This window comes from Larus michahellis, chromosome 1 (assembly GCF_964199755.1).
Source record: "Larus michahellis chromosome 1, bLarMic1.1, whole genome shotgun sequence".
Classification (NCBI taxonomy): Eukaryota; Metazoa; Chordata; class Aves; order Charadriiformes; family Laridae; genus Larus; species Larus michahellis.
In genome coordinates, this window is record NC_133896.1 from 172,321,817 (window position 1) to 172,348,430 (window position 26,614).

At 39.3% G+C, this 26,614-nt stretch overlaps 1 protein-coding gene across 1 annotated transcript; it reads left to right on the top strand.

Annotated features, from left to right (window-relative positions):
• The first annotated feature begins 2,043 nt into the window (after positions 1–2,043).
• On the top strand, positions 2,044–19,442 carry SLITRK1 (SLIT and NTRK like family member 1). Its single transcript, XM_074563243.1, has one exon. The coding sequence runs from the start codon at positions 3,714–3,716 to the stop codon at positions 5,790–5,792; it is 2,079 nt and encodes a 692-aa protein (XP_074419344.1). The 5' UTR covers positions 2,044–3,713; the 3' UTR covers positions 5,793–19,442.
• The last annotated feature ends 7,172 nt before the right edge of the window (positions 19,443–26,614 follow it).

Here is a 26,614-nt window from a genome sequence, read left to right on the forward strand (position 1 = left end):
AAGTAAAAAATTTCAGCCAGAGAGAGCCTGATCTACCTGATCCAGGACTAGGTATTTCCTTAAAACACTCAGAAGCAGGCCTCTTTTCCTAAGATACATGTTTCCAAACTAAATTCAAAAAGATGAGGAAATCTAGAAATTTAGGATTATGGCTCTGAGTAATTACAGTTTAATTTCTTGACCCTGACACACCTTTCCTGTGTAACTTGGTTTAAGAACATCAAAATTTCAGACACCAAATCTAAAATGGATGATGCCTCATTTCTTCCTCTGTGACTTGTCTTCTAGTTGCTAACCTTTGCATGGCAGATGGTCTCTCAATACATATATCATATATATGAGACATAAATCTTTCAATATAGTTCCAAAGTATACAGCTGAAAACACAATGGGTTCCTTGTCTAAATACTCTTTTGGAAGTTACATAGCGCCCATAAACACTCTTACTTCTTCTGGCAAGTTTTTTACATTTTGTTTTTTCCACTTTGAGATTCTAGGGCCCTAGATGACTTCCACTAGTTCCCACCTCTCAGCAGATCCCTCGGAAGAACAAGGCAATTTGTCCTTCATGCTTTGACAACAGGTCATTGTCTCCTTCCTCTTATCTGGTTCGTATTTATTTATTTAATATCTTGTTAATGTTCAGCTCTTCTGGTTGCATTTTGATTGTTTTTACGGTGCCTGAGCAATTTTAATAACACGAAGGTAAAAATGCTCAGGACCTTTTTTTCTAAGGTGGCAGGAGAACAAGGCAGCTCTTTAGCCCTCCTGCCCCACATCCCAGTGAGCGTTCACCAGATTTTCAGCCTTTCCTCCCCCAAGCCTTTATTCACGGAGATCTTGTCACTGCTGCTGAGTGGGTCGCCTACCCCGACCCCCTCCCCCTCCCCGACCCTTGCCCCTTCCGCTGATTCTCCGCCCTCCCTCCCCGGAGTTTCCTGGGGGCTCCCTTGCCTCCGGCTCCCCTTGCACTTCGAGGCTGCAATTTGTGATCCACGGAAGATTTCCGGCCAGCCTAGCACCGCCCCTCGCCCCTCGCCCGCCCCCCCCCCCCCTCCACCGACATCACCGAGAGACAAAGTCAAAGAAACCGTCAGGAGAAATGAACTAATGCGCCTCAACGTGGCGCCAAGTTTCCTTTCCCTCTTTTTTTTTTCCTAATGAAACCACTAATATATTTCTTGTGGTGCTTTCTGTCTCAGTGGCATTTTATCTCTTCTGGCCCGTTTGTAATTTATTGGGCAGGCTTTTTCAGGGCCAGGATTTCTCTCTTTTTTTTCTGTTTCGTTTCCTCCTCCTGTCCCGTTTCCTGCCCCCGCTCCCCCCTCCCTCCGTAGTTCCTACCCACCGTAACGAACCCGAAGGCCAAATCTTCGTCCTGGGGACCCGAAATGACCACAGCAACTGTTGTAATTTGTCAATGGTGTAATTACATTAATCTGATAAGATCATCGTCGGCAGGATGTCTAATTTACTTGCAAGCGGCAGCCAGGGAAAAGCTTTGACCAAATTAGCATGCCGCCGAGACCAGGGGGTGCGGGCTCCATATGGCTCCCTGGTTTTCCCTATAAATAACCCTCCTCCAGCCCACCCCCGCGATTACTTCCCCCCCTACCAGTATGCCGCAAAGTTCACCAGCGGCGCCGGACGGGAGAGGTACAGCCCCGGGATGCAGAAGGCACCCGGCGGCCGGCCTCCCTCTCCCGTCCCCGCCTCCTCAGCCACCACCTCCTCCTCCTCCTCCTCCTCTTTCTTCTCCTTCTTCTCCTCCTCCGCGCGATTTGACAAGGCAGGGCGAAACGCGGGTTTCCACTTGCACCACCAGAGGTGCAACTAGTTCTTCGCTCGTAGGCATCTGAAACCCATCCAAATGATGCAGAAACTTTTGTATGCTTGGCTCCTTTCTTTAAGGCCAGGCACCGATTTTTCCGCTGTGTAATCTCTTTTGTCAGAAGGGTGGGAGCTGGAAAGGGCGGCGGGGGGGAAAGGGGGAGTCGAGGGAGGGGGAGGGTGTTGAGGGAAGCAGGCGTTGTATTTCAAGGGAGAGGATATTAAGAGCATCCCTAGAGAAATATCTATGCATGTACCTACGTGTATCTCTGATTTTTATACATAGATAAGAATGTCAAGATGCACAACTGTTGGTTTCAGCCCTCTCCTCCCCTCCTTAAGGGAGACACTATATTCTGTGGGAACAGGTGGCGTGAATTGCTAACAGTGCAGCAATCCCCTCCTCCCTACCCCCTTCTTTTCCGTGATCATTTAAATTATAAAATATATCTATATATATAATGCAATAATCCACGATTCAACATTGCATAGAGAACGCCAGCAAGAGAACAAACCCAGCATGAAACACTATAGACTGCAGGGGAGGAAGAAATGCATTTAAAGCAACGATAAAAATGGCGTGCAGAATAATTACCTCAAATTGCTATTCGCTTGACACCCTGACACTGATTCTGTTCAAGCCGTTGGGAAATACAATAAGGCAAACGCACCTTCCTCGCCTGCTTGTGCAGGTGTGAGTGTGTGTGAACGGGGGCAATAGGGAACTGGTTGGGAGGAGGGAAATGCTAAACTTTCCATCTTAAAAGAAAAGAAATAAATTAAATAGTCCATTTAGGAGAAAGCATCTAAATAGATCGACAGTTTTTAATGCCAACGTTTTTAACGCTTGCCCTGTACGTGGATTGATTTTTTTTTTCTCCAGCATTCCCTCAGCAGATGGATTTTTGCCACTGCAGCTCAGCAGAGGGTGTCAGATCTTTCAGAGTGCACCAGGTTGAAACGAGCAGAGCCTCTTAGCAACTCTCCCTCTGCGTGCATGTGAGTGTGTGCGAGCGTGCGACTCGGCAGCAGCGGAAGAAAAAGGAAAGAAGAGCGAGCGAGCGAGGAGGGGAGGCAGCGCGGCCAGCAGGGCGAGGCGAGGCGAAGCGCGGCGAGGCGCGGCGCGGTGCGGTGCGGTGCGGGCGGCCCCGGCCCAGCGGCCAGGCTCCGGCCGCCGGCCGGCATGGGCAGCCGCGCAGCGCGGCGGGGGCAGGAGCCGCGCAGCGCCGGCGGCTGGGCGGCCAGCGCTTAAGGCTGGGGCCAAGGCGCTTTCAGCACCGGGGGCGCTGGACAGCGCCCGGCGGGCGGCGGGCGAGGAGCGCGGCTCCGCGGGCGGCTCCGCGGCAAGGTCAGTCCGGCGCGGAGCCGCGCACGGCGGCAGCCTCCGCGGGCAGCGCCGCGCTCTCCGCCCGCGCCTCTCTAACATGCAGCGGCGGCCAGTGGCTAGCAGCACCGTTCCCGTGCCGGTGAGCCAGCCCGGCCGGCAGACCTCCACTTAGCCGCCCGGGAGGCGACAGGGAGGGGGATCGAGGAGGGGGATTGTTTTTTGGTATTTTTTTTTTCCTTCTACTTTTTTTTTTTTTTTTTTTTTTTTCTGCGTGCCTTGCAGTACGTGCCTGGAGAGTTTGTGGATATAATTATTGACTGGAATCTGGGCTGTTGCAGTTGTATGTGGGGGGGGGAGAGAGGGAGAGAGGAGAAAAGAAAAGAGTCCCCCCCCTCCGCAGACCCTCCCTGCTCCCCCTCCCCACATTTTTTTTTCTCCCCCTTTGGTGGTGGTTCGGACATTTCATGTATTGAATGAACTGGAATTGCTTTCCGTGTGAGGAGGATGGTTGCTGTTACTTTGTGATGAGATTGGGAATGAATTGCTCGGTTTAAAAATGCTGCTTTGGATTCTGTTGCTGGAGACGTCTCTTTGTTTTGCTGCTGGAAACGTTACAGGGGACGTTTGCAAAGAGAAGATCTGTGCCTGCAACGAGATAGAAGGGGATTTGCACGTAGACTGTGAGAAAAAGGGATTTACCAGCCTGCAACATTTCACCGCCCCAACTTCCCAGTTTTACCATTTATTCCTGCATGGCAATTCCCTGACTCGACTTTTCCCTAATGAGTTTGCTAACTTTTACAATGCAGTCAGTTTGCACATGGAAAACAACGGTTTGCATGAGATTGTTCCTGGGGCTTTCCTTGGGCTGCAGCTGGTGAAACGCTTGCACATAAACAACAACAAGATCAAATCGTTCAGGAAGCAGACTTTCCTGGGGCTGGACGATCTGGAATACCTCCAGGCAGATTTTAATCTATTGCGGGATATTGACCCGGGAGCATTTAGGGACTTAAACAAGCTAGAGGTGCTGATTTTAAATGACAATCTCATCAGCACCTTGCCCCCCAACGTGTTTCAGTATGTGCCGATCACCCACCTCGACCTCCGGGGAAACCGTCTTAAAACCTTGCCTTACGAGGAGGTCTTGGAGCAGATCCCAGGCATTGCTGAAATCCTGCTAGAGGATAACCCCTGGGACTGCACTTGCGATCTGCTGTCATTGAAGGAATGGCTGGAAAACATACCCAAAAATGCTTTGATCGGCAGAGTGATTTGTGAGGCTCCCACTAGGTTGCAGGGCAAAGATTTAAATGAGACCACAGAGCAAGAGCTGTGCAAAAAGAACAGAGTGGATTCTAGCCTAGCTGCTCCCCCTGCCGAAGAAGAAACCTGTGATCCTGGTCCCATTCCAACCCCTTTTAAAATACATGGCAAAGAAGACCCTGCCACACCAGGATCTGGTCCAAACGGAGGTACAAAGATTCCCGTCAACTGGCAAATCAAGACCAGACCCACTGCTGCCGTGTCGACAGTTAGTGCCAAGAGCAAGCTACCGGCTACCGTGTCCTGCCCGCAGATCTGCAGCTGTGATCAGATCCCTGGCTCAGGTTTAAAGGTTAATTGCAATGACAGGAATGTGAGCAGCTTGGTGGATTTGAAGCCCAAGCCATCCAATGTGCAGGAGCTGTTTCTTAGAGACAACAAAATACACACCATCAGGAAATCCCACTTTCTGGATTACCGGAAACTTAATTTACTTGACCTGGGCAACAACAACATCGCCACCGTTGAGAACAACACCTTCAAGAACCTTTTTGATCTCCGATGGCTCTACATGGATAGTAACTACTTAGACACCCTGTCCCGGGAGAAATTTGCTGGGCTGCAAAACCTGGAGTATCTGAATGTGGAGTTTAATGGGATCCAGCTGATCATGCCCGGCACCTTCAATGTGATGCCCAAACTGAGAGTCCTCATCCTCAACAACAACCTACTGAGGTCTCTCCCAGTGGACGTGTTTGCTGGAGTCTCGCTTTCCAAGCTGAGCATACACAACAATTATTTCATGTACCTCCCAGTGGTGGGGGTGCTGGACCAGCTCACCTCCATCACCCAGATCGACCTGCACGGCAACCCGTGGGACTGTACTTGCCCTATCGTGCCTTTCAAACAGTGGGCGGAGATGCTGCGCCCCAAGGTGATTATGAGCGACCTGAGGTGTGAGTCCCCTGAAGATTTCTTCAAAGAGGATTTTGAGTCTCTCTCCAACGACGTGATTTGCCCTCAGTTAAAAATTTCACCCACATTAACTTCTCCTAACAAAACCAGCACCGGGTTGACAGAGACAGGTACTCACTCCAACTCCTACTTGGAGACCAGCCGGGTCTCTATTTCGGTGCTGGTGCCAGGGCTCCTGCTGGTTTTTGTGACCTCTGCCTTCACGGTGGTTGGCATGCTGGTGTTCATCCTGAGGAACAGAAAGCGGTCCAAGAGGAGGGACGCCAACTCCTCTGCATCTGAAATCAACTCCTTGCAGACGGTCTGCGACTCGTCCTACTGGCACAACGGGCCCTACAGCGCCGACGGGGCCCACAGGGTTTACGACTGCGGCTCTCACTCCCTGTCGGACTGAGGCGGCGGGCGGGAGGGACGGGGGACGGCTGCCACCCGGGACCGGCCCTCCGCCCTCCGGCCGGTGGGGCGGCAAATGACGGCCGGGGATGGCTCTGCACCTCGGCTACCTTTCGTGAGAAACAAAACGCACGCACGCACGACTCACGACTCCACAGCGAGCATCAAGGCCCGGTGGGCGGCGGGGGGGAGCCCGGTGCCGGGGCGCATCCTCCCGTGCGCTGCCGGGGCTGCAACAGACAAGCGAGGACCCGCTTCCTTCGGCTCCGGTGGGGCGAAACACGGCTCCTGGTTTTGTTGGGCTTTTGTTCTATTGTGTTGGGGTTTGTTTTGCTTTTTTGCCCTCCTCCCTTGCGGACCGACCCTTGTCCGAGAGGCCGGGAAGAGGAGAGGGGCGGAGGAAAGGCTGGTGTCGGCCTCCTCCTGACGGCAAAGCAGGAGTGGAAAGTTGCACGAAGGCATGAATGTAATGTAAATAAATGACTCCGAAACAAACAGACAAATGGACAAAAAAAAAAAAAAAAAAAGTGCTGCATGGCTCGCATGGATACAACGCACCCCAGGGACGCTCCAGCCCCCGACTGGAAGCAGCGTCTAGTTCACACCATCATCCCTCTTACCTGATAAGTCCCTTCGTATCAAACCTTCTATATAAGAAATACAGTATGATAATAAAAAGTGCCATTTCGCCATTTTTGTGTGATCAATAGGCAGTAGAGATCGTACTTTTACCGTGGAAAAAATTGTAAAGGTTTTATTTAAGACATAGTTGCATGAATATTCTCATTGGATTTTTTTTTTTTTTTTTTGAGGCGGGAATTATTTTGCTGGGAGATATTTGCTTTGTTGATGGTGGGTTGTGTTTTGTTTTTGTTTTTTTTTTTTCTTTCTTTTTGGGGGGTGGGTGATGGTTTTCTTTTCTCTCTGTTCTTTTTCAATATACATATTCAGTATTGCCTTTCCATCTGAATGTAAAAATCAGTACCCTTGATTTCTATTATGGTAACAGTGTAAACATACAAAAAAAAAAAATCCAAGGCAGTTAAGCATGACCAATTAATGTCACTCTAGTGCTTAGGCTGCAAAGTTTAATGGTAGAAAATTCTGTGCTGTTGTAAATCTTACTATAACTTGAGGAAACCAGACCTGAGGAAGCAAGTGAAACTTACTAATTCTATTCGAGGATTTTATAATGGCATATTTTTTCAGTATTAAAGTGAAAATGTTTTCAACTCCGGGTCCTTACCATTTTTCCAGCATCAGTTCTTGCAAGTGGGTTATTTGGGTTTAGGGGACAGAGCCTCCTTTCAGTGGACTCTGTGTGTGTTTCTCTCTCTCTCTCCCCCTCTCCCTCCTTCCCTCCCTTCCTCCGTCCCTTCCTCTCTCTCATTCATTCACACGCAGAGGCACAAACACCCTTCCCTCACTCCTTCCCCAATGTAAATAACACACAGAAGTTTCCTGCCTCCTCCCCTCTCCCTCGCCTCATGTTTTTTTTTTTTTGTTTTTTTTTTTTTTTTTATAATGCGGCAGTGAATCCCTTTATTAGTGCTGTGAATCTCTCGCTGCTGCCGCCGCCGCCTCTGCTGCACACACTGCAGATATATTAGGGATGTTAGTGGGGAATTTGATTTAATTGACTCTGCCTAGCTCGGTCTCATTAAGCCGGAGCCGGATTTCACCGGTCAGCACTTCAGGCCCGTAGGCAGCTTGCCGGACTGCCGGCGAGGCGGGGCTGCTGGGCTCCAGCAGCTGCTGCAAGTGGGAAAACTAATTAGCGAAGGGACTTTCCCATCCCTGCTCTGGGTAGCTGCACGCTTTGATATTAAATGCTGAAAAAAAGCAACCACCAAACCCACGGCTCAATGCTCCAGCTGGACTCCAGGCAGCTTGCATTTGATCCCGATCCTGTAAGGGAAAGTGCCCCTAAACTCAGTAAAACCTGTAAAGGCGAAAGCCCCTGCAGATCACTTGTAACTCGCAGCTCGAGTCCCAGTGGAGATATGGAGAATTTCAGTCACGTTGCTTCTGGCTTTCTCGAGGCAGAGAATCCTTTTAAAGAGTAAAACACCGTAAGGGACTTGCTAAACTTCAAATACTGATTCGGTTTGCTTTAGAGAGAATGCCCGCGTTTGGGATATGATAGGAGAAAACAGACTTACACACATACGCATTGCAATAGATAGATAATACTCTTGAAAACGAGGCAGAAGCCTGATTCCGGATGTTCATGAAGTATTAAACGTGGGCAATGGATCATTCCTCCAGAATCCTTTATCACTGTGGAAAGGTCTGTGGTCTCCTAGAAAATACCTTGAAGTTTGGTTGTGTAGCTCTGAAAACGGGATGTCTTGCTTAACTATGCAAACCGTTCGTATTTCGAGGGCCCTTCTTTATTCCCCCTTGCTTCTTTGTTAGGCTGATTGTTCTGCCAGGACGTTCTGTGTAAAACAAAGTGATGGCAGTAGAGGCACTAGTTTGCCATTGTGCAACCTACTAGAATGAGAAGAAAAAGAAAATGCATTTACATGTGAGACAGTATTTTTGTCCTCAGGAGGCCATCAACTTTATTTTAAGCATAATAAAAAACCCAAAACAAAAACAAAACAAAACAAAACAAAAAAACAAAAACCCAAACAAAAACATTTAAGGATAAGCCAGTGCACCCCTAGATGACTACCTAAGTGTTGCTGCCTTCTCCACGATATTGTGGTGTTAAAATTGAAGAACTGAGAGCATTAAGGATACATCCCAACATAAAAAAAAAAAAAAAAAAGTCATAGTTACATTACAAGCACTGTTGTGGAAGTTAAGATAAAAGATATAGTAAATTTAAGATGTTAAATCACTGCCCGACATCAGATATGCATACATTCCAGAGAGTATAATGCTAAAGATATGTCATTTTGATCTGTCATCATTGAGAAGTAGCATAAACTTAACTTTGCTCATTTACTTTCCTTAAACTGCTATTTAATTGTCACACTTCAATAGAAATGTCGGTTCAATTGAAGTGTTGAAGGTATGCAGTCAGCACTCTGGGCTGGGGGGAAAAAACAAAATGACCCTTTCTCTTTCTATGTTATTTTCTGATTTTAACATTCACATGATTCTTTCTTCCATCTTGCAGACACTCGCCCTTAAGACACATAGATCACCTAATTCTCTGAAATGATGTAACAATTGCCGTGCTTTGAATTACGATGTTTATCTTATTTGCGTGTTTATCACTTCCAATGTATTTTTTATCAAAAAAAAACCAAACACAAACAAAAACCACTCCACTAAAGAGAAAAATAAGAGAAAGAAAGAAAAGGGATGGCCGAGGATGTATTGAAGGAGGGTGAAGAGCAAATATATTAAATATGTTTAGCTGTACGGCATTAACAACAATAACAAAAAATTAAATGTTTTATTTACTTTGATAAAGCCTAACTGTCATAATAATAATTCTAACATTGGAAGCCTATATACCATCCATGTTGTGTCAAAACATGTGCATATTTTCTGCTAACTTAAGAAAAATCTCGTAACTTCAGGCATAACATATATAACATTAACTTACTTCTTATTGCTTCTTAGTCATCACAGTAAAGAGATTTCTGTTGTTTCAGGAAGGACAGACAGAAAAGGAACAGATATCTTGTTTAGTTAGTTTAAAAATAAAAAGGTTTTGTTTTTTTTTCTTCAAACACTTCAACTAAGAATAGCCTAAAATGTAAACTGTTGCCATAGAAATATATGCTTGTATGCATTGTAGCCTCTTGCATGCCGTTGCAGAAGACTGAATGGAACTCTAGGAACAACCCGATAAAAATTTAAATTAATACCCATAGGGGTTATGTATCATTTTGAGCAGAAGTGTAATGTTGGAACTGCACAGGAATGCATTATTATGTTGCTTTACTGTATTTATTGTTTGTGCCAGGTTATTTTATAGTTTTAGTGCAGTTGCATTGAAAAGACACTGTTTCAGATCAGCTTGCTTACTAAGGTGATATAAACTTTTTGCTTGCTTGTTTTTAGCAAGAACGGGGTCAGATTTTATCTGATAGAGAAGAAAAGGCTTTGTGTACTAGTGTTTACTCGGGTAGAACAGCCATTAACTACAAAAGGTGAACAATTCACACTTTCTTAAGCAGGTGGCAAAAGCTCATTAGGGTGAAAGTTACGGCAGCAAGAAGCTGCAAAATGCTCCTCCTTCCCAACCGAATAACCTCTTGCTTCCATTACCCACGAGAAGTTTTGTAGGTCTCCCAAGTATGAAAGGCCCTCAAAAATAAGTAGCTCTTAGTAAAGGGGCAACTTCTTTATCTTTGTGTTTTTGTCAGTGGCTTATTCAGTTGCAAAACAAAGCAGGATTTTGTTCGAGAGTTTAGTGAAGTTGTTTATACTATTTGGATCAGTCAGAGCAGGTTTGGCTACATTTTTATTCACGTGTGATCCAAAGTGAGCTTTCTTAGATGATTATGGACTTCAGCAAGTAGATCCTTTTGTATTTAGGAAAGTTCCCATAGGTATACACGTGAAGTAGGACAATTTCTGTATCCGAATCTTATTCCATGTGTTTGTGCAGTTCAAATTTGTGGGAATCCTTTGTGATTTATCGTACAGAAATTTCCAGGAAATGGGCAGGACTTCTGAGTTGGCTGCTGCATACGTACCTTTTTTTGGTATTTGGGAATGAGTCAGAAATTGAAGAATTAATGGTTTGTGTTGGTAAACTACAATTGTCCTAAAATCATCCAGATACTTGTATAATCTGTTTAAAATCTATAATGTATAATCTGTTTAAACTGTATTAGGAATATGGACATGGCCAATCAAAATCACAAGAATCTTTTATTGTCCTCAGCTTCTCCCAGATGGAAGAACATTAGCAATGGAAAAAATGAGGACTAAAAAATGTTGCAAGTATTGTGTTACATTACATTACATTACATTACATTCATTATGATTATGTTTAGCAATAGTACCTTAGTGGGTTAACTTGTATCAGAAGATGATATTCAATGTAATTGTCTGAGAGTTTCAGAAACTTTTGTATTATCTTATAGGTGTAGAAATATAAAAGAGATCCATCAGTATTACTTCTCCAAGATTAATTACCAGGTCAATTTATATATATTGTCATGCTGAATGGTTTCATTTACCAGCTAAAGTTTCTGAATCCATTTCTGTGCATACTTCTTAAATACATTCTTCAGTTATATGAGAGAGGAACAAAGTCAGCAGAAATTCTCCTGAAGGAAATAGCAGTCTAGCAGCATCAAGCGCATGAAGGTTAAGACTGAAAATTCATAGCAGAGGAAAGAATGGACAGAAATAGCCCATTGTAGAAGAAGCTGCTGAGTTGACTCTAAGTGAATGACTGTCTTAAGTGTCATTGTCTTCGTGGTATTGTTTTAGCACAAAGTGCTCCAGCTTTTGCCCCATAGAAATATTGATGCCATCAGATCTCCTTCTCCATCTTTCTCCCTGTCCATTAGGTAGCAAGGTTGAACCCCCTCAGATACTTTCCAACTAAGACAGTGGAACAAATTGTCTTACCTATTAATGACTTTTATTATTATCATGACTGCTCAGACAGACCCCTTAAGCTTTGGTCTCAAAGCATGTCTAAGCATGGGTTGTCATGCTTGGTTTGTGTTACTTTACCATTCCTGAATTGACTGCAGCTCTCTTGCAAGTGGCAAGTTTAGCAAACAAAGTGCATTAAAATGTGACTTGACGGAAAAAAAAAGAATGGGAAGATAATGGTTCTTTTTTTCTTTAAATGAGGATTCAAATAGTAAAGATGGGCTGGGAAGCCACGATGAAAACTTTGGAGACTGGTGGAAAACGTAATGCAGAACAGCTATGAAGAAATTAAGAAGCAGTATAGTCTACTGGAAAAATATTAGGGAACATGACTCATTTTCTGGATCACTATGTAACCTAGAGAGCAGGTGGCATTTGTCTCACCTACGTTGATGGGCTTGAATGAGCTGCCCTAGTACAAGCCAGTAGTGCCCTAAGAGGTGTCCTGGAGTATCTGAGATGTGGGTATGAGGCTGGTACTTATGAAATAAGGACTAGGGGACACTAATATATTTCTGGAGTGACAGCTGGAGCCTAGATAAGATACATTCAGACATCTGAAATAGGAGTAGACACCTGAAAACAACTGAATTGAACGCTGCATCTACGCTGAGAGGCTGGTGACTTGATTCACCTGGTCCACATAAGTAATTTGAATTACCTTGGTATCTGAGCTGTCTATATGGTGCTGACAGAAAAGACTGAAGGCTTGGAGGACATAAGGTCAGTGGGTGCCCAGGCAAGGTACTTTAAGATACTGCAAATGCCACTGCATGTCTATGAATGGGCAGAGGAGTTGAATCCTAAATGTATCTCAGTTATATACACCCGCACTGCCGATAATTAAATGCACATGAGAACCAAATCAAACCCTTGAAATTATACAAAAGGAATGATATCAGAGATGTTTGGCTGAGACATGACAATTAATTTTTAAAGGACAAACTTTAATTTTTAGAGGCTATAAATTAGGTCAGATGTATCCCACATATTTTTTCCATCTGTTTTCCTAACTTGGTTTTTATTTTTGCCTTTTCGAATTGCTAGCTCTTTGACTTGGGGATTGCATCCTAATGTTTGCTTTTGGATAGGAGTCCTATTTCAGCAGAAGCCTTTAGAAATTGCTATAGTACATAATAACTATAATAGAAACATCATAAAGTAATAGAAGGCTCAGGAAACAAAAATGTAACAACAACAAAAAAAATCCTGACAGTTATTGCTGCTACCATAATAGTAAATGACTAGTTCTTGGGTCAAGCTTGAAATATAAATGAGGAATACAATACTCCAGGGTTGTAGTCATTATTGAAGTCATTAAGATGATCACATTGAGAGATATGTGCTAGCAATGGATGCAAAAATACAGTGGAAAGTGTTTCAGAATAAATCTGGTTTATGAAAAGAAAGTGCCAAACTGTAAGTGTTTTTTCACAGGAGGACTGAAAAGGGAAAAATATAATTTAATTATGGACACACAGTAGCAACCTATTCACATGAGATATCTTAAAGGGAAGACAGATGGTAGGAAAGATTTGAGTGCAAGATGTAGAATATATGGCTAGACCCCAGGGACTATTACTCATATTGTAAGTGGATGTATAACATTGCCCAGGATAAATATGGCACAACAAAGTTGGCATTATTGTGTACTGGGCACTCTGCAGGCAACATGGTCTTTTAGAAAGAAGTGTCAGAACTTAGGTTGGGTACAAATGGAGAGAATGAAAGCATAAAAACAGTATAAGATTTTTTCCACTCTTACAGTTCTGAAAGAACATGTTGCAAAATTAGTTACTGTGGTTATAAGGGTTATTTTATCAGGTGTCTTTATTGAGGAATTTTCTCTATTTTAGTTAACTTGGTAAGAAAATATTGATAAACAGGATATATTAAAAATACAAGCATAGTACTAATTCTTTGGTGTGTGGTGAAGATCATGGTAGTCAAAAAATAGGTGTGTGAATGAAAAGGTGATCCTTTCTTGGAAACATTCATCCAAATCTAGGTTGATGGATACCTCTAAACCACTGAAATAGAAACATGTATATATCCTGTAGGGAGAAAAAAAAAACAAACCTGTTTTCTCTTTCTCTTTTTTTTTGGTCGTTTTTGTGCTTTAATTTAGATATACATAGTTTTGAATGTAAGAACATGATGCACAGACAAAATATGACAGTGTAAGAATGAACAAGAGGAATGCACTAAATACAGGTGCTAGCCCCTGCAGATTTGCTGAAATTACTCAGGAAAGAGAACTGCAGATCTGAACGGCAGAGTGAAAGATGTTACTGGCATTGGCTAAAGGTGCCCATGGGAACAGGAAGCACTTACGTTTTTGAAAGGTCTTTCTACAACCATGCTGCTATTAATGAAAAATGATCTTAACTAACTAAAATTTTAGTATAAGACAATAGTCCTCTGGAACTAAATAAATGAGAAGGTATATTTAGGATAATGATTAGACTGTTGATTTGGGCCTTATAATAAGGCAATATTGAAATTAAGCTGAGAAGGAAGTGGTTCTTACTACAGATTCATAAATTACTGTCTGCCCAAACTTAGCTCAGTTGCAGACATGTATATTAAATTAGGCCCATTTGTGCTTTGAACAAATTCATAGTATTCATAAGCTCCAACCTGAATAATAAATGTAAGGATTCTTAGCTGCATTTTTATTGTATTTGAGCATGTCCATTATGTTATATGGATGAAATTAGGAATGAAATAAAAGTGAAGAGAAAATTTTGCTAATAAGATTTAAAAACAGGTTTCATATTTTAAAGGATCAGTTCTGGCTACTATAACAGAGTACTGGTGAGATAATGTTGAAATGTGGTTCATTTACATGTATTTTATCAGTGCAGTTGGTTATTTGAAAACAGTAAATTTCTGATTATGAAGCAACAAGCTTATGACAAAGGCATTTAGTAGAGAGTGCTAAATTTAAGATAATTGCTATAGAAGGATTGCTAGTACCGATATTAATGGAGCCTTAATCATACCTAGCATGATACAGAAAGCAAATGAAAATCATCAACATACATGCTTCATCAGAACATATATATTTTTTAGACTTAATCCCATCCACACATAAGCGTCTGTATTTTTCACTGAATTAACCCTTTTTTCCAAATATCGGGGTTTACTAAATTAAAAAACAATTATTCCTGTAGAGAGAAAAAAGTCAGTTGCAAATCCCTGCTCTGTCTGGATTGATGGGAAGTCAGTCTTAATCTCTCATGAAGGACCAAACTGGCGAATAGTAGTGGAAGAAAGAGAAAGTTTAGAAGTCATAATTGTGTGACACAGATCCTTTTGCATTGAACTGAGTGGCACATACCTCTTTGGCTGGAACGGGATACTCTGTCCTGCTAAATTAATGAAACCAGAACCTAAGTGAACTCAAGCACTGGAGCTATAATCCAGAATAAATAATCCCTAATGGACCATCCCTACTGAATAACTGTTATATCATAACCTAGCTTTTCTTTGAGTTCTCCGCTGGCTCTGTCCGAGACAAAATTGCGCAGAGGGGAATCACCCTTGACAATGTGAACATGAGCCAATTTGTACTTGGACTTTGAGCCTAGGATTTAAGTCTGCTTCTTGCTCTTTTATAAGTGTGAATATGCATAGTGTATCTCCTGTGGGCTCAGAATTTGGCCTAAAGGTTCATTAATGGGCTTAAAAGTTGTGAGGTTTTTGTTGTTGTGTTCCCTCCACCCTTTCTGCTCACTAGGGTTTGATTATGCAGCTCCTCTGAAATCCTGTTGGATATCTGTAACTACCTGCCTTGGCTTTGACTGACATTGTCTGACTGGACAGGCAAAAAAGAATATATCAATGAGAATTTTTGTTTAATTAAAACAATAAAAAATAGGAATTATTTTTGTTTGTCATATGAGCTAATATTTTATATTAAAACTACTAGAATGGATTAGCAGGGTTAATTTAAATTGCTGTAGTTATGACCAGTGACGTTAGGATATAATCCTGTCCTCTTTGAACTCAGGGTAGACATTTTGGACTGGATTTTAAAAAGAGTTTAAATATCATTTGAGTTGCGCACACCTAGACAGTCTTCAAAGCATCCTAGGGTACCTGAGATACCTGCACAGGCTTAACACATTTTCTTTTCTGGACTGGCAGCTGGAGTCCAGGCAAGATACTTTAGCATACATTAAGTGTTATGGATGATTATGTTAAGGAATCTTAAGTGTTCCCTGGCTGAAATGTAACAGCTGCATTGTGAGCACATGAATTTAGACATCTCAGTCTGTAACCGAATTGCAGCTTCTAAGGTTGGGTGAGCTAAATCACAGCTAAGCTATTTAACTTTTATATTGCTAAAGTTAAGTGTGATGAATCTCACACTTATGAATAACATCCTCAGGATGGAACTTTCAATTAAAAATAAGAATGCACACATATAAGTAGGCAGCCAAAGACTATTGTTCAAATATTTTCCCCCCTCTCAATTCACAATTTATTAAAAGAAAACCAAAATACTACAGATTATACATATAATTGATTATCTTTGGTGATATTTGTTGTAACATTAGGACAGAGATGGATATATATTTGCTTGTAAAGTTTTTACACTGTATTAATATTTAATGTTACGTTACTTCATATCAGAAAGTAGGACAATATTCCAGTAAAATCACAACAGCAACAATAAAAATGAGACTTTTTGTGATTTTTTCTTTTTTTCTATTTTTTTTTTCCTCAGGAGTGTCTTTTTGTTTTTTTCAAGAGAACATCCTCAATTTAGTACAGTACAAATAGGATCAGAATAAGACAAAGAATATCAGCTAGCTTACTTTCATAATATCACAGTATGCTTAATTATGAAATAAGTAAATAATCATTTGTGTAATATTGCCCCCAATAAACAGGGTAAAATTTTGCTAATTTTACTAACATCAGTCCAACAAAAAAATAATAAGTAAATAAAGGAGAAAGATGAAAATAACTAAGTCAGAGTCCTTTTTAGAAAAGTAGCCTTAATATTTAATTCAGTAGTGACTGAAAGTTAGAAGACACGGACTTTGCTGTAGTATCTGAGTTTGTAGAATGAGTCTAATTCTAGGTAGAATCCATAAAGCACACAGATCGATATAACCACAATTGACATTAATTGACAAGTCAAATTGACAGTATTAGGGCAGAGGCCAAGAAACCAGATACTAAAGCTTCCCCCCCCCTTCTCTCTCTATGATGCACTGATTCTGACAAAAGATCTAAACTTTCTGAAAATATAGATCATGCATTATATACATCAGATTAATAGATGCAGCTATTAAGAGTTTTTCATCATTAGATTCTGAAGTGGAATTTCTGTATACTCATTTTGCCAATTTTCTCACATCTGCAGCGTAGAGGCCTCCTGCTGAGCGAGTCACCCCTGGCTTTCTGCATAGTCAATGGGGAGAAATGAGAGCTTTTAAGGTTCATGTCACATTTTGAGATGCCAAGAAAAGTTCCACTGTAGACTAAGAAACAAAATTTAGGTGGCTAAATACTGTCATATGGACGTGAACTGTGTGTCTAAACTCTTATTACTGTCACCAAAGATGCAGTTGGTACAGTCAATAGAGAATAGAAAGTGTTACAACTCACTTTAAATGACGCTTAACATGGAATTCAACTTTTAAATGTAGTATTATTTTGGGTTTCCTGGGATATCCCACTTGGCTTCCAGCTGCCACTCTAGAGGTTTTAGTTCTTTCACTGGTCGTGTGTCATGCCTTTGAGGTCCATGAGTGTCCTGGATGTCTGAGATATCCTAATACATCTCAAATGGTACCAGTCATTTATGCTTCGGCCAAGACTAAGTTTTCCACTGATTATGTCTCTAACTTAGATACTTAGTTCACATTTAGACACCTATGTTTGGAAATCTTAATCTCTAAATAAGCCTCTTCCATATTTAGGAAGAAATAAAGCATGTTTTAAAGGTTTCATTTCTTTTCATTGACTCTAACAGGAATCTAGGATACCTAGTCTAAATATGTAACTGCAGCCATAAACAGCTGCATTTCCTCGAATTAATTTCACACTTTGAGTATTTCACTTGGATCATATATTACTTTGCTGTCTGGCCTCTCCCTCTTCCCTCCTGTCCCAGCAGCCAGCACCACATGGAAAACACCAGCATACATCTGAGCTTTCAAACCCCAAAGGGACTGTCCCTCACTTCAAGTAATCTGACTCCATGAGGAAATAATCCTACTGAGCACAGACTTCTTTGCTCTGGACTATATCTTTGGGCGGGGGTGGGGAAGGGCAGTGTGCACAGGGGAGGCATGTGGAAGTTTTAGCTCTGAATATCTCAGAGATATTAAAAATGAAAATGAAAATACGAAAATACATGGAAGTAGTTTGTTGTCTCAGGAAGAGCTCATATATGCAGAAATGTCATGCCACATTCATAAATCATGCTGATGGCTGCTAATGAAAGTATACTTTTCCTCCTTTCATGTATCCATGTGGTATTTATTGGACAAAATTGCATACTATTACACAAAAGCCTATGGTGAAGAAAAGTTTGAACATTCCTTCTGAAAATAATGTTGAAGTTATGAGAAGGACTAGTGGAGATCTTGGCAGACTGCAGCACAAATTGTTAGGATGAGTCAAAACTAATAAAAAAGTTCCCTTGCATGGTTCAGAAACAAATTGTAAAATCCGTTTATGAGTTAAAATCACTAGAAATATCTTTAGATTTATAGTAATTAACTATATGGCCTGTTACCTTTAGCCAGATTTAAAAGATTACAAGAAACAGAGTTAAAATGAGAATGAATTGGCCTAAGTTACTTAGCTTCAGAAATATCAGCAATGGTTTTAAATAAAGTAAATGTTGTCATCTGCCTTATGTTCCCCATGAACAAGGCTGTACAACATAACCACCATACATAATTCATAGCAAATGATTTGGAAAAAAAAATCAACTCCCCAAAAGTCTACACTGAAATAGAATTTTCATTTGAAGAGAAGTCTGAGCAGGGTGAAGCAGAATGAAGAATTTCATGCTGGATTTTTCACTACATTAGGCAGCCTGTGTGTGACAAACAAAAACAGCTCAAGTTTTCATTCCTAATTGACTCTGATTCCTTGCAAATTATGCATATGAACATAGTTCTGTAAGCAAGTTTTAATTATTTTTCATGTTAGTATAATACTTCAAACCAGATATTGTACATGACTATTACGTTCATCATCACACTATCTTGCTTATCAGGTTCAGTATGTTATTAAAATTTTCATTGAATTGCCCTACAGAATGGTAGAACAGTTTCAGTTCATTAACTTTTCTCTTATTTCTCCATCTATCAAAGTAAAGTTTCAAGCTTGAATTCTATCATATAATTTGTGTAACAAGCTATTTGTAAATGACTGAGTAGATCCTGGTACAGCTTTTTAAACCAAGAGTTATATTTTTAGCAGTTTCCCAGTATTTTGAAATAGTCACATGGAAAATCAATTCCAACATGTAGATAAGTCTTCAAAAATATGAAGGAAGACTTTTGCCTTGTCAGTTCAACTGACATTATGATAATAATGCATTAGTGCAAAACCTGAAAGTTGCTTTACGAAATGGGAATCTTTGTTTTGTACTCAAAGTTTGAGTTGTTTCTGAACTTTCAGAGCACATGCGTAGACAAACAAGGCTAATTCAAAAGCAGTCTTACTTCTATGTGTCTGTATTTTGATACCGTGCAATAGAAAATCAACTCAGATACAGAATTTCAATTCAAAAGCAATAATAAGGTTTATAATAGAATGGAGAAAGGTAAATAAATGGTATTGTATTTAAGTTAAAAAGAAAAAAAAAGACTTTGTAAATTGCCAAACACGTGAAACAGGATTTAACTTCTTCCCTAATCGCTTTCTTCCTCCTGATCTTTATATAAGAATGTTAACATGCCTTTAGTATACCACAGACCCACCCACATATAAAATATGATAATATGATTTTACTTTGATGTATAGTCCTGTAAATTGGCATTCAAATCAAACAGTGTGAGACTCTCTAATAGTAGAATTGACTTACACATATTTATGGCATTTTACATTAATGGAAAAATCAACATAAATGAGGCCTAATCAAAGTTAACACTCTGTTTGCTTGGCCATGTTAATACTCTAGTCCTATATTCATTGCACATTCAAAAATTCCTTGTATTCAGTGCAAGTAATGTGGTAATGGTGAGCAAATCTTTGACCAATAGATTCTGTTCTTAGTTAAGTCCCGGTGTTGAATTATATTAATATGATATCTAGAGCATATGTTTTGAATTGGAGACAATACAGTTACGAATATTCTTGTTAGTGGAGAGAAAGGACATGTTCATCACCCAGTTACTTCTTCCTGTTTTGGGAACTGAATTACTATATACAGGGAAGAAATCTTGTCAATGTTGATGTCAGAAGCATGAAACAGAGCAAGTAAATGAGGAACCTAATGTATGTGCCTAGCACCATTTAAGATACTTTAGGGTAGCTGAGAAAGCTTTATAGTAATGGTGGATATGACACAGGACTTATGAGAACCTCATATCCTTCTGGAGAGAAAGCTTGAGACCAGATACCATGCTCTAAAACACCTAAAATGTCACTGACGCCTATGTTAAAGCACTCGAATGAGAAGGACACACTGACACTAATATAAGTTGGTTCAAGATTCCTGTCTCAAGTCTCTGAACTTCAAGGCAGGTATTGGGGGAAAAAGTACCTCCCATCACAGGAGAAGGTCCGGTTCAAGACCACCCGAGGAATATGAACATACACAACTCCATGGGATCTGATGAGATACACTGGGAGTGTATCCTGAGGCAATTAGCTGATTTAGTTGCCAAGCCACTCTCCATCATACTTCAAAAGCCATGGCAGTCAGACAAAGTCCCTGGTGATTGGAAAAAGGGAAACATTGAACCTATTTTTAAAAAGGGTAAAAATGAGATTCCTGGAAATTACTGGCCAGTCAGTCTCATCTCTGTGCCTGCTAAGGCCATGAAGCACATCCTTCTGGAAATTGAAACATATGGAAGACAGGCAGGTGATTAGAGACAGTCAACATCAAGGGCAAATCATGCCTGACCAATGTAGTGACCTTCTATGATGGAGTGACTGCATCAGTGAACAAGGGTAGAGCTCCTGTTGTCATCTACCTGGACTTCTGTAAAGCCTTTGATAGAGTCCTCCATAACATCCTTTCCACTAAATTTGAGAAGAGTGTGTGTCCTTGTTTGAGGTAGAACAAAACCTATTTTCCTTTCAGTAATTTTATTTTTCAGTTAAGTCTATTCTAACTAACTGCACTCCCAGTGTCTGCTTCTAGTCCTCCAACATGGCACATTTAACAGATGGGCTGTTAGATGGATAAGGAATTGGCTGGATGGCCATGTCCAAAGAGTTACAGTCAGTGGCTTAATGTTGAAGTGGAAACCAGCAAAAAAGCAGTGTCCCTCAAGGGTCCATACTGGGATCAATATTATTTACTATCTTCAGCAATTATATAGACAGTGGGTTTGAGTGCACCCTCAGCAAGTTTGCAGATGACATCAAGCTGAGTGGCACAGTTCATACTCTTGAGGGAACGTGTGCCATCCAGAGAGATCCTGACGATTGGGCTCATGCAAACTTCATGAAAGACGTGCCTGACCATGGCAGGGCACTTGGAGTAAAGATCTTTAAAGGTCCCTTCTGACCCCAAACATTCTATTCTATGACTGTATGATTCTAAGATTCCTACCCAGAACTTCTCTTAATCTTTTCAAAAGTTACATGGCTTCCTTTTTTTTTATTCTTTCTCATTAATTAAGCTTTTAGTTAGAGGTAAACTGCACACAGGAATTTTCTTTTCACCTCATGTAATGGAAATGATATATGAATTACAAGTACCACCTTCTTTTTTGTCTTATAACTAATAGTAATAGCTTTACTTTGAAAGCTTTGAAAAAGGTAACAAAATCAGTTTCTGTATTAACCTATCAAGGCATGCCTTTTTACAAAAATGTAAAAGCATATAGTGTTAATTAAAGCAAAATACTTATGGTTGTGAAACCAAAATAAAAGAAGGAGATCTCCAAAATATACGAAACATACAGGCTAACTAGAAAATATTTATGTTAGAAGTAGAAGTGTATGTAGTTTTAAAATTCATCATGAGGGGTTAGAGGAAGTAAAACAGAGTTTAGACTAGCTAATCTTTTTCAGCTTTTGGGCTGGGTTCATAGCAAATAAGTTATGGCATCTATCAAAGGTACCTGAATTAAGAATCAAACCATTTATAGATATTTCTGTGGTCAATAGAGAGCAAAAGAGATATTACTAAAGGCTGATTTTACTAGAGGTGAGATCTTAAGTAAGCAGAGGTGCCTAACATTAGCCTGGATGAATCTGTGACTTCCTATTTAAAAGTTTAGGATTTTCTGTTTAATTACGTAATTATATATTTTTTCTTTTTCTTTTGAAAATGCCACCTTCTTTTACCCTCACTGAAACATATACGTGTAGAGATTCAATTCTTTTGAATATCAAAGTCCAAACACAATCATACTTCTGAAAGTCAAAAATTAAACACTCAGGTTTGAAAGATGTGGCTTTTGACTTTCACTATTACCGGTACAGGATTTGTAGTATATTGTATTTTTCTCTGATTGCAGGAACTCTTTTGCCTTTTATTAAAGTCTTATCTAATAGTCTTAGTGAATTATTTGTTATATTAAATAATTTTTCAAGCTGATAAATTTTCTGTATTCAGTTGAAGTAATTCTATGCTTTTATTTCCAGACCCTTTTCATTCATTATCTGGATATGACATATTTCAGTGCAGTATAACTTATGTCTTAACTTTTTTCTGTGTGTTTGTAATGTACATAACAGTTCTTAATATTTTTATACTCTGGTTTATCTGTTTTGGGATAGATTTAAAGGTACATATAAGACAGGCAGAGAGATAAAATCTCGTAATTTTTTTTTTTTCAAAGTGTGCAGGAACTCTCTCAGAAAAAAATCCCAAAATCTGTCTAAATTTCAGTGAAGTTCTTAAAACAGTTCATGCCCAAATCTTGAAAGACAGGTTCTGTGTTTATTCTAAATCCTTTCATAGGCATTTCAGTCGTACACTGTGAGGCATTTCAGATTGTACAGTGTAGACTTTTCCTAATACCTCTTCTCCTTTTAAGAAACTATTAAAATATGAGCTGGCATAAATCTTTCTCCTTCCTTCCTTCCTTCCTTCCTTCCTTCCTTCCTTCCTTCCTTCCTTCCTTCCTGATCATCATGAAGTATGACAGATCCACCAGAGTGAAGGAGAATATGGGCAAAATATAGTAGACACTTCTGTGTCTAAACTCATGAAACAATCCCAGAGAAGTTACCTTTTCCATGTAAGAGTTCAGGGAGAAGACGGAAAAGACAGGCCCAATTAGCTATTCATCTTACTTCCAAGGTGTTTGAACAAAGTCAATGCACCTGTGAATGTTGTTCCTGAGGCTTAAACACCTACTTCTCTTTCTGCTTTTGAAAGTAGGAAAAAAAATCTTATTTGATTCCATGTGCTCAGGATCAGTTCCTAAATTTCATCAGATAAAGAAATTACCATCTCACATGATGAGACCTTAACAATATTTTTGTTGTATCATGAATATTCCAATTAGAAAAAAAATATGTATTATTATTATTATTCAAAATTATTGTTATCAAATAATTTAATATTAATTAGTATATTAACTAGAAATCATTAATAAGGGATTATTTTAAAACACTAAAAATAAAAATATTGAAAACTAGAAATATTATGTATGCCTCCTGTCTATAACACACCTTATTAAATCACAGAAACCAGAGATCAGAAGACACGCAGCTACTGACGCCTGTCCAGATAATCGCTATATTTCTACAGACTAAAAAAAACCCAAATCATTAAAAAGGAATGTTTAGCTTTCACAAAGAAAAATTCCATTTCATCTAGTGTATTGTTGCTCGTCTGTATGTTTGGCTCTGAGAATGAAAGCAAGATAATATATTTTTGGAAAAGCTTTTACAAAACATGTAAGATTTGTAGAACAGGAAGCCAGGGTGTATTTGTATGGAAGGAAGAGAATGGTTCTCTTTAATTCATCAGGGATACACACAGTGTAAAGCTTGTACAGAATGTGGCAAACTTATTCTAGAGAACAGAGAGTTTACAGAAACAGCGTCTGTCTGTCTGTTTGTCTGTCTGTCTTTATCTGTTGGACATCTCTAGGTGCCGTGGGCTAGTCTACTCTGTTATCACTGTTCACCAGACATTACTCAGTGCAATGGGCTGGTATATTCTAATATCGTGGTATATCAGGAAAAACATCCACACTGACACTTCTAAATATTTAAACCAGTTCTCTCAAGGTCCCAGTGTAGTGATGAGTAAATGGAGGAAGGAAGTTAGAGCAAAAGCAGGATTTCAGGATTTCACCCTTATTGGACACATTTATTTTATTTCATATTTTGCATACTTGAAACATGAGATACTTTTAAAAAAAGGTGATAATGGTAGAGCTTGCATAAGTTCATCCATATAGATATTTAACATTATTTTCAAATTTTCCACAAAATACTGATAATTTTATTGTCTCAAGTAAACAACCAGATTTTTGATTTGTCTCAAAATGTTTATCCCAGAAAACTTTTCTCTAGGCTAAAGCATGGTATATGTCTCACTGCTAAGCAAAATTTTTAACACAGAAAAACATTAATTTTTATTTTATAGACCTACAAACATAGGGGAAGATAACATTTTCAGGATTTCTGAATTCAGCTAACCGAAGAGCTTCATTTTATAGTACAGATTATAAATTGTGTTTGCAATTAATCTGTAATGTGACTAATCCTTTTTATTATCTTAATAAAAAATAAAATATGTTTCACATCCTCAGTGAAAAAGCATTTCAGGAGTTTTTAGCACAAGGTCTCAGCATGCTCATGTGCCTTCTCCTACATTTATCTACAAGTTAATACCTTGATCTTGCAATAAATGTCATGCAGGCAGCACATGGCTTTTAATCCTTCAGTACAACTGAAAACTTATATCTATGAGGGCTTATTTGAAATGCGAGTGCTGTATTTGGCTACCTTTGTTGCTGAGGAAACAAGAAAAAAAATACCCCAAAGCCCACAGCCATGAACTCTTGATTGATACAGGCAATCATCATTTTTTGTTAGGCAGAAAAGCGTGTCAAGAAAAGGAAGTGAGTTTTCTCAGTATTTTAATGAGGACTTAAGTTATAAGAGTAGGCAAAAAGTCCTGTCCTTCTGGCACTTTCCGGAATGGTACAATCCCTGATAACTGCACAACTGAAAATGTAACAAAATGAATAAATGCAAGTATTGGGCTAATACATATTATTAAGTTGGTTTATAATATTTTTTATAAGTTTGTCTGTGTTGGCTTACTACATTTTTTCACAGTTAGCTAGCTGAATCGAAGTTAACCAAATAATAATATAAGCAAAAATATTGATATAATTATTGCTTTAAAAAAAGTAAACAGGTATCTATAGTTGTGATTGTGAGTGGAAGTGAGCAGATGCTGGCTTTGCTAGCTACTAGATGTATCTCTTTAAAAAGCTCTGTGGTAAAGCTGTGGAAACCTTACAGTTGAGTATGGATGGTATTTCTATGAACATGTTAATTTCCAAGAAAACCCATGCAGAGCTTTTCTCAGAGGAATAAAATATCTTTCTATCTGAAAACTGCAAGACATTAAAATATTTTTTTAATATTTTGGTTTATATTTGCATTTGAATTCTTTAATAAGTAATTGAACAACTTTGTTTCTTTGGTTAAGAACTACCTTTGCAGGGAAGACACTTGATTCACTTATTATTTTCCTACCACATGAGAAGAATATCCTACAAGTAATTTTTTCTCAAGAACCAAATTATTATTTTTTTTCTAGGTCAAAAAGAAAATATTTTTTTTCCAGTTTTTTTTTGTAATGAGAAAATTCAGATGCACATATTTCAACAAGCATACCTATTTTCAGATCATTTGATGGACCAAGTATTGTGTGAAAATTTTGTTGGTTTTTTTCACTCTCTCTGTTTTTTTTTGCTACATTATTGGTATGTAGCAAATAGTTAATATGTTGTGCTCTATTGTCCACAGAGCTTCAAATCATCAAAATACTGGAATGAAAAAGTTTACAGATATATTTTCTGTTGTCAGGGTGTTGTGTTGTTATGTTTATATGCTATCATACTAACTGTTCCTTAGTAGATAAATCAACAAGTTGTGGTTTAATTCCATTCTCTATTCAATATATTACTCAAAAATACTTACCTCAGAACATTTACCCTAGCATTACTGTTGTCTGGACACTTATGCCGTGAAAAATTTATCAGATGACTTATTTTTCATGCATCTGTCTAAGTTCCAACTTTTCTTAATACTCTGCAACTACTATCTGTTAATACTTCAGATGAATAAGTTTAATTTGACACAATTGACTTGCAGGGTTTAAATACTTGTAAATACAGTAAATGTGTCACCTGAAGTTTAAAATCTTTTCAACCTTTTTAAAATCTTGTTCTTCTACTGTCCATACTATTTGTAAATGTAGTTAACTAACTTTGTTCACAGGAGAAACTTGAAATATGTTGAATAAATATTGGTAGCTGCTGATAACACGTTTCTCCAGTCAGCTGAACATTGTACATTTTTTTCATTCAGCATTATGCCAAGTTCCAGAAATAGAAATGAATTGACTAAGGACTTTTTTATTTTCCTATTTAAAAAAAAAATATATTTTTTCCTCTATTGGAAAATGGCATTTTTCCTTTTTACCTATACTATATTCACTTTCAGAGTGACTTCATAACTTGATGTGTCCTTGCTATGCTTAGCTGCTTTTTTCTAGGGCTTGATTTCATATTCTCCCATGAATTTTTTAACCCATATTTTAGATACACCATGTATCTAAATAAAAATTCTACCTTTTAGCAACTGATGGATCTTCCTGAACAGCTATTTCCAACTTTTAATCTTTTTACAACAGTTATCCATAAGTCTAATTTATAGAATCATAGAATCATAGAATGGTTCGGGAAACTTTGATTCAGTGTGAGTGAAATTAAGATGTGACTGTTAGAAGCAAAGGGTTGTAAAATTTTTTTCCCTCAAACCTGGGATATTCCATTCATTCACTCTCATCCATTCTCCATTCTCCATTCTCATTCAGGTGGAGAAATA

Bases quoted from the DNA above. Each gene is read 5' to 3' on its own strand.
- SLITRK1 (XM_074563243.1), top strand. From the start codon at position 3,714: ATGCTGCTTTGGATTCTGTTGCTGGAGACGTCTCTTTGTTTTGCTGCT.